The 13,661-nt window shown below is 49.6% G+C and overlaps 2 protein-coding genes across 2 annotated transcripts; both read right to left on the bottom strand.

The window, feature by feature from the left end:
- Positions 1-9,570: 9,570 nt before the first annotated feature.
- HD556DRAFT_560216 (uncharacterized protein) lies at positions 9,571-11,725 on the bottom strand. The gene is made up of 2 exons (XM_041310952.1): positions 10,363-11,725; positions 9,571-10,313 (listed from the first exon to the last, which is right to left on the bottom strand). The coding sequence occupies exons 1-2, from the start codon at positions 11,540-11,542 to the stop codon at positions 10,003-10,005; spliced, it is 1,491 nt and encodes a 496-aa protein (XP_041159088.1). The 5' UTR covers positions 11,543-11,725; the 3' UTR covers positions 9,571-10,002.
- A 126-nt stretch (positions 11,726-11,851) lies between these two features.
- On the bottom strand, positions 11,852-13,228 carry HD556DRAFT_1239288 (uncharacterized protein; the record flags this gene model as incomplete). The annotated part of the gene is made up of 6 exons (XM_041298030.1): positions 11,852-12,399; positions 12,456-12,527; positions 12,578-12,625; positions 12,682-12,713; positions 12,759-13,005; positions 13,060-13,228. The coding sequence occupies 6 exons, from the start codon at positions 13,226-13,228 to the stop codon at positions 11,852-11,854; spliced, it is 1,116 nt and encodes a 371-aa protein (XP_041159087.1).
- Positions 13,229-13,661: the final 433 nt, after the last annotated feature.

The raw sequence follows: 13,661 nt of genomic DNA, 5'->3' as shown, positions 1-13,661 counted from the left end.
GCCGATTCTGAGATGACGATACCTCGGCCTGGGCCGGACCCTGTGATTGACCTTGCTGCTGCTGCTGCGTTGATTGTGCATTTCCATTGGCGTGTTGAGATGCGCAGCAGAGAAAAAGCACGAGATGAGCCAACAATCGAACGGGTAGTGAATGTGCATATCCTTGGCGTGGCGTGGTAGGATTAGCACCTGGAGCAGGCTGGGTCGTGGATGACCCCTGGGCGTGTGATTGGGTTTGCTGCTGTGTTTTTTCTGGCGACGGCGGAGTAGTAAATATAACCTGCACAGAAATTATGAGACAGAAATCGATATACTGGAGAAAGACATACTCCTCTGTCCTTTACTGCAGCAACTTCGACGATATGAGGACCATGAGAAAAGATGGGCCGCCTCAGGCGTTGGTGGAGTTCAGTTGACTTATTGGTGTTGGAGTGAGAGCGGCGAAAGGGCGCCAGCATGCGACCGAAGAGCGCTCTCGGACCCCCCAAAGGGGGTGCGAGACGGCAGGCAGAGGGATGGCGATATTTACCGTACGTTCCGTGGGGCTGAGATCAAGAAATTAGAACAGCAACCAATTGGAAATGCAAATGACGCACATAAGCACCATCTGTTACGTTGTTGAAAAAGCCTGACGAAAGTTCATCATCTTCGGCCCGCGTAGCATCCGCCTAAATAAAATATCAAGGTTACAACTATTGGGAACATTGAGAAACGAATCGCGTACATCCAGAGCTGCAACCTGTGAGGGGAAGATTAGCACAGAAGAACCAAGAGCTTTACTAAATCAGATAAAGGAAGGAGGTCTTCACGGCCAGCTTCTTTGAGGATGGCATGTATGTCCCATGTGTACACATTTTTGTTTTCGGAACCAGTGACTAGCAGCTTTCCATCAGTCGAACGGGGTGCACAATGTAAATCCTGTTCGTGTTGGAGAGGTGGTCCGATTTGGAGGTTGGTGTCCAGATTCCATAGACGTGCTGTTTTATCCCATGATACACTTGCAAGGAAACGGTCATTGAAGGACAATAAGATGGCGCCCACAACTTGTGTGTGACCAGTCCTGCCAAGTGGCTGTGTCGAATATCCTAATCAGGTCGGATGAACTGGTCCATCCAACATGCTCCAAACTCCATTCATCCCGTGTCTGAGCGTTTTAAGCCGCTGCCGATCGCCCGTCTTGGCATCCCAGATGAGTCGGCTGCATACATGTCTCCACCGGTTGCAATTTTCGTTGCATCGGGCGAGTATATCACCGCGTTCACCCACCTGTCTCTAGGTTCGATTGTCAGGACAGTTTTGCTGCCCTCGACATCCCAGACTCTTGCCGTCCCATCCCAGGATCCACTCAGCACTTTGTTACCGTACATCTGCACTCCAGCACAGTGCACACACGACATGGGTGTGCACTGACCATTTGGCAATAAGCTCTCCCGTCTCGACGTTCCATAACTTCACTTTCCCGTCCTCACTTCCGCTAGCAACAGTTTTGCCATTTGGAGACAATGCCATGGACCACACTCCTGTGTCATTCTCATCTCGCAAGTTCTCTCTTATTTGTGCGTCGCTCTCTAGGTCCCATAGTCGGAGTGAGCCGTCCACCGAACAATGTGATGATCCGTTGTCCGCCAGGCAGGTGCACAACACCGTTCACCCATCTGGTATGACCTTGCAACGTCTGACGTGGCATGGTAACCAACAGTTCTTGTACCTCAGTGTTCAAGGAAGACATGGTCGGCGCCCAAGATTTTAGTGCTCCGCTGCAACCGATTGTAGCCTAATATATGCACAACAAGCCTGCCGGGATCTTGAATTATCAGGCAAACAGTATGGTTCGTAGTGAGTTGGCGGGTCTGTTTCATTGTCGTCAATACGAGTACACAAGACATTGCTGATGAGACAGAAGAATTCAATCCAAGACAGCTTCGGTACAATGTATGCACGTGCAGCGCCGGTACTTGAGAACGCAAAAGATCCTTGTGGGAATCCGCAGTAGCCTTACGAGCAACACGTTCAAACGAACCGGCGATCGGAGGGCGTCTGGTTGGGAGTTGAGGAAGTTGGGAACCCGTTCGCTCAAGCGTTTTTAAGGCTCGTCCCATTCGTGATCTACACAGCAATAACTTGAAGCTGTGTAGATCAAGCACTCAGATCCGCGACCCGTGCTACATTCTGACAGTCCAATTAACCTCAAACGCTGCATACGAGTATTTATCGTAAGCATGGATTAGAATGGCAACTCACTTAAAATATCATTTGTCTGCATTGTTACACACTTGCCGCATTGGCTGACCTGCGGTACCGTTCGGGCACGATGAAAGTCAGTAAAGTCTTATCGCGAGGATAATCGAAGACATTAGCCGTCTGGCTGAGAGCTCGATGCTAGATCAGGCCGTTCTTGAAATCCCCATCCATTCCATTGACGACAGATTGACACTGTCGGGTCAGTCGCAGCAAGACATTCCTGTACGACTGATTTGCAGCTGTCTTGACAGTGTGGCTCGACTAGGACGGATGATATGAAGAATAAGTCCAGCCAAGTACAGAAAGCAGTGAACTTTGGCGGGTAGTTGGCGAGAAGGTAGTGGTCTCAGAGAAGATGTTTGAGTGACTCCACTGAGTAACTACATACTTACATGATGATTGTCACAACATGAGGTGGTTGGCACTGCGTTGTCCGCAACCTATGTTTCAGTGCGATGGGCATGCAGGGACAATACGGCCGGTCGTAGCGCAGACAGCGGGTCGAGACGTTTTGATTGTAAAGATCACATGTCACTCTAGCAGACAATTCATGGCCAGCACCTGTGCACTCGAGGAAACTCACATAGTGGGAAATCGCTGCAATCACCATAACGTGTTGAAACTAGGTGAGCAAGCCTTGCAGGAAATGCGCATATACAATCGAAGGAGGAACGATTCAATCCGAGGCAGGGTATTGTGAATACTTACTATCAGGTACTCGAGGAATGGATGCGCAAGTTGTGCAGTAAGCACCAGCCAGGACACGTTTCTATAACTGCTGAAGAATAAAACCAAGACTTCATGACATGGAGTTGAGAGCAAGCTGAAATTGAGGAAGCTGTGGAATCATTCTCAGCGTGAACAACGTGGTGAAAAATTTACAAAAGAACCAGATGCAAAGACAAGATAATTTTCCATCACGGAGCGAGCTTGTAGTGAAAGAGGTGACTGCATGGTCGCTGCACCTGATGCGGCTGTACTAGTAGTAAGAACGGGAGGTGTCGTGGACGTTGAGGGGACGGCAGGCGGTATCGTAGACGACCCCTTGGCGTGCAACTGGGTTTGCTACTGTGTTTTTTGTGGTAATGGCGGAGCAGTAAATTTAAACCACGGCGTTGGGAAACACACACAAAGAAATACATGCCTCTCTGTCCTGTACTGTACTTGGACGATACGAGGACCACGAGAAAAGATGGGTCGCCTTTGGCGGTGCCGTAGTTCGGTTGTGTGCATCGGTATTGTGATGAGAGTGGAAGAGTGTTCGAGAAGAGGGGTTCGAATACTGCGAGGGTCACAACAACCTGAGATTCTCCTGAGTTGAAGAGCCCAAATTCAGGTGATGACCACTGTCCAGCCTCAAAATCACATTTGCCGTTTAGTTTTTCCATCGCCCGCTGCTCAACATATAGCGCGCTCATCAAAGGAAACGAATGCGAAGCCTTTGCCAATAACCGCCTCTCAATGTAAACCCTAGCTACATACCTGAACGTATCAAAAGGCTCACGAAGATCGGAATCTTGCGTATCTTCAGAGATATCGGTGACACAGTGTGGGAGGTCTTGGCGAGAGCTGCCTGTGTTTCACCAGGACCAGAAGCACCATTACATATTGACGGCGGTCCAGATTCGGCGGCCAGATTCGGCGACAGTCGCCCCGCCGGCTGTAGGTACAGGTACGTCAGCTGCGTCATCAGTAGTCCGTGTCCATATCACACTGTCAACTAGATGTGAATATGACTATATGCCGCGGCTCGAAAGCACGAATCGCGAGAAGTCTGTATATAGGCGCTTAGCGGGCCGGCGGCGCAGTGGTCCGAGTCAAAACATGCTGAGTGCGGAGGCTGTCAGCCCAGGATGCCTCGAAAAAAGAGGGAGGCGCAAACGAACCTTAGGAAATCTGTTCCCCGCCCCATGTCTCGCACGACATGTTATTTCTCATTGCAAAAGCGTGCACGTGGTATGAACGCTATAGCAGAGAGCGATAGTAACTGTACGACGGATGTTGGGCTCCTCGACGTCGTAACATTGATTCAATCAACGCTACTACGCTTGTTTTCACTTCCTTCACGACGGTCCATGTGTTCCTTGCCCGCTTTAGAATTGTCCAGTCGAAGATCTAGTAAATGGGTGACTATCCGTAGGCAAAATAATGCGGAATAGATTATAACGGACTTTGAAAGATATTTGCAAAAGATAATCTGTATAGAAAACACAACCGTAACGCACCTGGATTAAAATAATTCGGTCAAAACTGCAATGGACGACCTGCTACTACAGTACCACAATCTGGTGAATGACGGAGAAGAGACGGGATTTCTCGACGACGAAGAAGACGCGAGGATGCTAGCAGCTACACTCGTTGCTGGAATAGAGCTAGCTCGACTTGATCGTGTCGAAACCCGGAACCCTAAGCGACTGTACCTTTGTCGTGCCCACTTACTTCCTGACCCACATCGGAATACCCCGTGGCAAGTGCTGTATACAAGTCACAGTGATCGTGCGTTCATTACCACGATGGGGATCGATGTTCTAACGTTTGAATTCATCCTTACCTCTGGCTTTGCCAGTCTGTGGTACCACAAGTCCATCACACGTCCTGATACCAACTCGCAAGGCATTCCACGCCTGAATCGCCGTTCACTCGATGCTGGAGGAGCACTCGGCCTCATGCTCCACTATCTCAACTCCACCATGCACGAGACTAGCCTGCAACAAATCTTCGCATTGATCCCCGCCACTGTTTCTCGCTATCTAACCTCTGGACTGCCCATACTCTTACAAACACTGCGCTCTATGGTTGATGCCTCAATTCGATGGCCACGGGGGCCTGATTTCGAGCGTTGTAGTGCCCTCGTAGTTGCGCGTCACTCACGCTTGGAAGGTGCTTTCGGAAGCATCGATGGCCTCAAACTCCCCGTGCAGACCTCACACGATGTTGATATCGAAAACGCCACCTACAACGGTTGGCTTTCCGAACATTTTGTCAGTTCAGTCATAGCATTTTCTGCTGAAGGTGCGTTTTTCGGTCTTTCTCCAACAATTTGTACTCAATAATCAATTTACAAAGGCATTGTGATCGCGGCAAGGACAAATGCGCCTGGAAGTTGGCACGATTCACGTCTCGCCTCTCACATATATACTAAACTTCGTCTCGACACACCTCCTGGCTACTACATCGTTGCAGATACTGCATTTCCTCGTGGGACGACTTCCGTTGACGGTCGCATTTGCGCACCTTTGAAACATGGTCAAGTTTTGCGTGGGTCAGCTGCCGAGATAGAGGAGCACATGGTGTTTAACCGCCAACTACTCTCTTACCGCCAAACCGCAGAATGGGGCATGCGGGCTATCCAAGGCGCATTTGGAAGGCTACGCATCCCACTTGACATCACCAACCAAGAAGCTCGCAGCGACCTTATCGAAATCTGTCTTCGGCTGCACAACCTGCGCGCTGTACGTGTTGGGATCAACCAGATACGGACCGTGTACATGAAGCATTGGCAGGCTACTGAGGATGACCTGGACGTGTGGCGAGACTTTGAAAGCATGCTATTTTCAGAGCAGAGGAAGAAGGATCGGGTTTCGCGCTTCCATGTCATCTTAGAATACCAGTAGATACAACATGTAAAACTTATAACATCAGATGAGCAATGCAATGAAGTGTCATCACAGATAACCTTGGATGCGAGCATGAAAGCGGATACGAAAAGACGGTGACCTGAAGATCCTCAAGCAGAGGGGAAGTGCGCTTTGAGTTGCTGGATGGTGAATAGTAATTAGGTAGACTCACCTGATTGATTTCTCGCAATTGGAACATACCCTGGGCTACAATACTCCAGGATTTGTTGGAGTAAGTGTCGTCACAGATAACCTTGGATGCGAGCATGAAAGCGGATACGAAAAGATGGTGACCTGAAGATCCTCAAGCAGAGGGGAAGTGCGCTTTGAGTTGCTGGATGGTGAATAGTAATTAGGTAGACTCACCTGATTGATTTCTCGCAATTGGAACATACCCTGGGCTACAATACTCCAGGATTTGTTGGAGTAAGTGTCGTCACAGATAACCTTGGATGCGAGCATGAACGGGCGCAAGACGTTCGAGTCAAACCGAGCACAAGATGCAGAATGGTGGGAAGCAACAATCTTTACATTGTACATTGGTACCCTAGATACATTATACATTACATGGTACATTGGTACCCTAGATACATTGTAAGTATCATAACACAATCAAATCTCTACTGACCCCTCCTTTTGAATGGGCTTGATAGGCTCATCAGCGATGTCCTCGAAGTATGGGTGATCAGAATACTTGAGACGCCCAGAGGGGCCGATTTTCTGAAGGCGCGGTGGCTTGCGCCCCTCGGATGCGGTACTTTCACCTTCATCAGTAAGCCACCTAGTGGATCCCCCACCCTCAGGGTACCACTCTTGATGCAGATTCTTGCGTTTGGGCATCCGAACATGCTGACGGCGCGTGGATCCACTCATTTGCATCATCTTGATGCGAAGCTCAGCCCGATCACGTTCACGTTCGATGTCGTACATGCGAGCGCGCAAATCAAAGAGTTGGCCATGCAGGGTTTCTGTGGCAGCTTGGGAATCACGGAGCTGCTGACTTTGGGTAAGTAGATGTGTGGTGGCGAGGCTGCGATTGGCACGATCTTCGTCACGGTTGCGCTGGGTGGCCGGGTCAAATGCTGTGGAAAGTCGAGTGAGTAAATCCGTAGCTGCCGCTCCTCGAGTATTGCGACGTGGAGCTGGGGCTTCTGCACGAGGAGTGGAGCGGGCAATGGCTGTATGCTGGATTGGGGGAGAGGTACGCTCATCCTGGTTCTGGTCAGAGACGACAGACAGACTGTCATCATCTTCCATGGCATCGTAATCCGTGTCGTTCAGGTCGCGTGTTCCTGCATGCTCGTTAATGAGCTGTTCAATGCGATGGGCGCGCGTGACTTCCGGAGGGCACACACCGTCTCCAGTCGGCTTTGTAGTCTTGACCAACTGTAATTATACTTGTCAGTAATGTTGCAGTCATGATACAAATTGAATCATACCTGTTTGAACTTCGTTTCGAGTGAAGTGAGTTTGCGTTCAGGCCGGTGCTTCACCTTGGCCCATTGGCAGAACTTAACTTGAACAGCCTGCCACCCGCGTTGACCGAGAGGGAGCTCGTCTTGGACTATGTCGAGGAGACTTTTGACGTCTGAGCTAGTATAATTGTTGGACCCTTGAGGGCGGCCTCGCCTCGCTCGTGCTTCTGCTTCATCATCCTCATCTCTGTCCTCTCGGGAACGCTTCTTTGGGTTAGAGTATCCAGCATTTTCCTTCTCCTTGCCTTTGCCCCTTGGGGCTTTGGCCTTGCGACGCACACCTGCTGTTTTGGTGGCCGGAATGTAGCCGCAGGCCTCCGCAATACTGGTGGGGTGAATCAAATCCATGTCGTCAGAGTGAGGTAGGGGGAGGAGCACGGGATTGATTGTGTTGGTGGTTGGCGCCTCACGTAGAGCAAGGCGAGAACTGGACGCCGGGAAGGGTGGAGGTGTGCCTTCGTGGGACTGGAAGGCTGGAGTGAGTGCGTAGGTAGAAGCAGGCTGCATGTATATAGTTAGTCATGTCAAAAATATCATATGATACTCGACGTACCTGATAACCCAGACTGTCGCCATGTTCGAACCGACAGGACCGATCAGATGTAAGAGTCTATAATAAGATGAGTATTGGCTGCCAGTAGACAATCATTTGATAAGACTTACGTTGCAGATACCTGGATGGGACACCCAAGCGCCATCGTTATCACGGGTGAACGCATTTCCAGCGTGGTCGTAGTATAATTTAGGGCCCGGGTAAGACGGGGTACTACCAGGAGGTATCATGGATAGTGGAGGAGGAATGTCAGACATTGCACACTGTAGTTTTAATGAAAATGATGCTTATCAGTGCGTGCTCTTATATGTCTCGAAAACGCCAACTATTGGATGCATAAATGACTCTAGATGTTCGTAGTTAGTAGAACGACCCTGTGGTGGTCGCAGGAATATGTTAGTATACACAGGAAAACAAGTCTTTAATCTAAAAAAACAGTCGCGGTAGCTTGGGGAACGAGTTTTTTTCACAAGTCTAGAGAAAATGGTGTCGGCACTGCTCACCTCGTACCCTGGCCGGTTGCAGTGGTACGTGTCAGCGTCGTCTGCTGATAGCAATCTTAAAATATCAGCTGAAAATTTCGCCAGGGAGCTCAGGGATGGGACTGCGTATATTGGAAAATGTTTGGACCAGGTGGTGACCTTCGCCATGCTGAACATGTGTCAGGCGGACCTCAAGTCATGGATTAGTCAGCAGATAGCTTAGGCGTAGTGGCCCAAAACGGATTTAATCCGTCGTTTATAATCCGGATTAATCTGTAAGGGGGGGGGCCCCCCCCCCTTACAGATTTAGAGTTTGTAAGGGGGTCAAAAAATAATGTTTTGCAAATTCGATGCAAATGAACAGCGGCATCGCGGCACGACTTCCTTATATGGTCTCTTTTATTCTATCTTATTTTATTCCGCATTATTTCAGCCTACGGATAGTCACCCAATGCATGGAAAATGAGTTGTTTTTACATAAAATAAATTCCTTATCCGCCTTATCTGTTTGGCCGACAGAATCCAATACCCGACCACGTATTCGAACCTGTCTTAGATTGGATAGTCACTATCGTCACGCTGACTTGGGGGAGTGGCAGGAAGTGCGGTGAAATGTACTGTGTCACAAACGCGCGCTCAGCGGAGGATGTACGTACGTCCAACGGAAAATGACACAACTGGCAGATAGGTAACTCGCGCCAACTTCTCGTCACAATCCGCATAAAGCGATCGCGCCACCAGGCCTCGAGGCCTCAGGGTCCACAGCCTATCGAATATGGGCGTAATCAGACCACAGAGAATTATCGACGAAGGGGCGTCGATAATGAGGTTCTGCGATTGTGATAGTTTGTCCCACAGGGTAGTAAGTGACCGACTCACTGGTAATCATTTCTTAAATCCTGGGGACCGAACTGCCGCCAGGCTGTAAGAATGGAATATTGATGGATGGACGCGGATACATGTGATAACTGTCGGAAGTTCGCGAACATGCGGTACATGCTGGCACATTGTCCGATATGTGGACTTATGCGGCACACCAATATCAATATGGATTTGTGTACCTGGTTGCAGTCGAACGACGGAGGTGTTTTGCGTCTGGGAATGACTTCATCCCTTGATATTTTCCCGACTTGTTATACATACAACCGAGGGCAGCGCATTTCATGTGCGCGCGCCGATGCCTCTGTATGTATTCAGGTCAGGATGTACAAATGTATGACGTATGTATGATATATTGCCTACTTCACAACGTACAAGCGAGGGATACAATTTGTATTTTCTTCTGCGGAATGTGTAGGTCGAGAGGTCGAGATAAGGGGTATGGCAATGTGCTAAGCTGTGCCGAGGACGACGTCGAAGTGGTGCTAATGCAAGCGATGGCACCGCGGGCGGTAGGTAGAGACTAGTGAGAAATAGAATGCTAGGGATGATGCAAGGACTATGCAAGAGAAATAGCGGGAAGGGAGACGCAGTGATATCTTTCTCGTGTGTCAACGATGATGCAAAAATAAAGATAACGACAATCCTACATCCTACGCGGTGCATATTCGTAATGAGCGGTGCCGACTCAACGTGTAGCGCAACACATCATGAAACGAATAGTAGATCGAAGGACGGCTGGAGCTTTAAGGCATTTAGTACCCATAGCTCGCGCGGCCAGAGGTGGCGGGTGCGCCCTTGGCAACAAGATTCATGTTCATGCTGATGGGTTGGCCATTCGTGGCCACGCCATTGACCGCTACTGGTGGTGGACCCACTCCTGGACCGACAGTCGGTCCCCCTGGTCCAATGACGGCACCTCCAACGAGGGCAGATAACCGCGAAATCTCCTCGCGCGATGAGACAAGAGCGGATGTCAGCCGCTCGTTCTCCGTCTGGAGATACTCGACCTTGGCCTGCAATGATGCAAGCCATGCCTTTTTGCGCTGTCGACACTTTAAGGCGGCTACACGGTAACTCAGTAACCTGAAGAGGAAATCTAAAGAAGGGCAAACCTTGTCTATTTCGTTCGAGGAAGTTACGTCTCTTCTCTTCCTCTGTTTCGGGCTTCTTTGTCTGCTTCCGCCCACCAACGTTCTGAGAAGGTGGTAGGTCGTCATCATCCTCGTCCTCCTCATCCTCCTCATCATCTGTAGATGCTTTACCATGACCGTTGGTGCTGACACTGGTTACAGTGTTAGCGCGTGCGCGTTTAACGGGAGAAGTATGCTGCTGCTGAGATTGGGCACGGGCTGTGGGAGCAGGTTGGGGTGGTGGACTTCCTTGATCGTAAGATTTGCGCTTTACACCACGTCTTCCGTTAGTTGCATTTGCAACATTGTTAGCACGTGCCTGTGCCTCTTCACGTTTCGTAAGCTCCTGATGAGCTTGAGAAAGCAAATATAAACCATTTGCAGCCGTGCTTGCGGCAGAGGATGCGCTGAGGTAAGGAGGATCACTATTTTCCTGATTAGCAGTGACGGATGTGGATAGGTGAGAACTAGTTGTGGGAGCATGTGTGACAGAACTATATTGCGCTGAAGAGGAGTTAAGAACACCTGTGATTGCGCTGAGGGTGTTTGGTGTTATAGTCGCGTTTGAATTAGCGCTTGCATTATTATTCATAAGCGCCAAAAAAGCGGCAGTATTCGGGGAAGGAGGGGGGAAAGAGACAGGACCCCCTACCAGGGGTGTCAAGCCGGTGCCTGGTGTCAATCCTGTGCGGGGTGTGAGACCGGTGCGGGGTGTCAAACCGGTTCGGAAAGAGGTGTCAAAAGGCAAATGGGATGCGGAGTCTGAACCCTGCTGTGGGCCGGCTAGCATGGCGGGGGAGAGTGGACCAGCGCGAAGAGAGTTTGCAAGAGATGAAGAAAATTGCCAACCATAAGATTGATCTGTAGTGGGAGATGCTATGGCTGCCAAGGGGGGTAGTACTGGTCTCGGAGAAGTAGACCTACCATCCTTTGAATTTTTATTTGAAGCAGCAGAGGGTGGTCTGTCGTGTAGAGATACTGGACTAGATGAATCACGTTTGGATGGAGGGGAATGGCGGACATGGGATGGACGAGAAAAGGACTGCTCGAATGGGTTAGGTTCGAGGTCAAAATCAGATCTAGTCTGCCTTGCAAGAGGGGGTTGTGACCTGACGTCAGGGGAGTTGGATGTATCACCGTTTTTAGGTGGAGTAGCGGACATGATGACGAGGTTTTGGTGGTCAATAAACTTTTTGTACAGTATTTTACCGATATAATGAATATTCGGCACGAAGCCAACAGCTCCGGTGTTTCCTTTGTGGCCCGTGCGTAATCTGCTCCAATTTTTCTTGTGGTGAGGTCAGAGGAGGAATGACGACGTCTGACGTAGTCTCGTGTTATATTGAACTTGAATCGGAGTTCTAATAAACGCTCGATAAACCCAATCATTTGCTACTTTTAGAAGATCCGACGCACGTCATTTCTTCCCCTGTGCTAGTATTCCTTTTAAATATTATTATACCCCTTAACCTCAATATGGGTATTTAAGTCCCTCCTCCTGCACTCCTTCCCTTGCTGCGCACTCATCTAAGTAGTTCAGTAGTATATCACCATACATTTTACGCCCTTTGTATACCCCAACATCGTTAGGCCAACTTCTTATGGCACTTGCAAGCCGATCAGCCACTCCTCGCTCCCGAGCCAGTTCCTCGATCTTGAACAGGTACGTCCGAATCCCAAAAACAATGGCTCCTGTGCGAGGAAGTCGGCGCAGTGTTTGCCTCTCCGATCGTAGTCGTAGTGTCGACGGCGCGAGGTATGGTGCAGGTAGTGCACCATGTCCGTGTCCATGCAAAAATTCATCCTCCGGTCCGTTCGTCGATTCTGACCAACCCAATTCTTCTGGATCAATATCGGAAGCACACTCTTCCTCGACGTCCAGTCGTGCTTCATCGTCGCCATTTGACACGTGCGACGATGGCTTACATACTTGCATAAAATAATTATTTCGAATAACCGGCTTGTCCACCGGCATCCGTCTGAAAAACTTTTCCATGCTCAGCTGCAATTTTTCCTTGACTTTGCGCCCGCCGGTATCAGCGTGGACAAAAACAAATATGATAGGTCAGGCTTACACCGTGGAACGTTTCCTGAAATATGTATATCGTCCAGGGTCATTCCGATCTTGTCCCGCATGCGCCAGAATCCTGAGAAGATGATGTCAGGTGCAATCTTCGTGTTCGTTGTTTGCACTTACCTGGAATGCAGATCGCTCCTCCCTGGAAATAGTACTTGCCATCCGTACCTGTGTGAACAAACGTTTTCAGATTTATTAACCAAGGTAGTGTAGAAACCCTATACCCTCGATCATGAGTGCCACGTCTTCTTGTATACTAACAGAAGGTCAGGAATGTCTGATATAGTGACACGGTACTCACAGCCCTGCAGTAATCCTCATTGCCTCTTCGCCCATTTCAACACCATTTAGACCCTCCAGCACCCCTAAATCAAATTTATCTCCTGTCTCAACCGCTTCAATAATTTGCACGGGCTGTTGTTGTCCCCAAGCGAGCGATACGCCACCAATTGACGGCCCTGGTACACCGTTCGGAAATCGTGTTACCCGGAAACTCGAGGGGTATCGCCGTGGAAGGTACTCTGCGAGTTCATACACGAGCTCCTTTGCTGTAGCTTATCAGCATAGATCCTACACTTCCGTTCAAAGGAAATAACACACACCTGCCCATGCGCCGCCCTGGACCTTGACAGATTCGTCTTCTCGGGCGGGGAGAACGCGCACGGCATCATGCCCGCGCGTGCGAACGCGGAACATGCGCACACGCTGCCAGTGTGGGTAGGACGAGTCCAGTTCAATCCATTCGCTCCAAGGCATCGTGCGAATACCCATCGTGATTCTGCATTCGCAAGAGATGACAAAATTCATTAGCCATGAGTACGGTCGGGGGAGTACAAAATGACGCTACAGATCATATTCGCGGATTGTATCCACGTGCCACGCACGCCCGCACGCAGACACGTGCGCTAACATTTGGGCATCGCAGACAAAAAAAAACAGGTAAAGTACTTACTGATATTCACCATACCGGAATGGTCTGTACGGTACTGGGCGCACATCCTTCAGTGGGAAGGAGCACGGATCTATTTCGGGATAATCAAATTCTTCCGCGATCCATCCTATTAAATTCTGAGCATCATCACATGTACCGGAATGTTAAAACATACCGCCCGGTTCCCTATTCTTGTTTGTCTTTTCATCTTTCTCGGTCACGGGTGACGTATGAGCAACATTCGAGGATGTCACACGCCTCTTTCTCGATTGA

The sequence above is a fragment of the Suillus plorans genome (assembly GCF_016647745.1).
Source record: "Suillus plorans strain S12 chromosome Unknown HD556scaffold_36, whole genome shotgun sequence".
Classification (NCBI taxonomy): Eukaryota; Fungi; Basidiomycota; class Agaricomycetes; order Boletales; family Suillaceae; genus Suillus; species Suillus plorans.
This window is presented reverse-complemented; position numbering and strand designations above follow the sequence as displayed.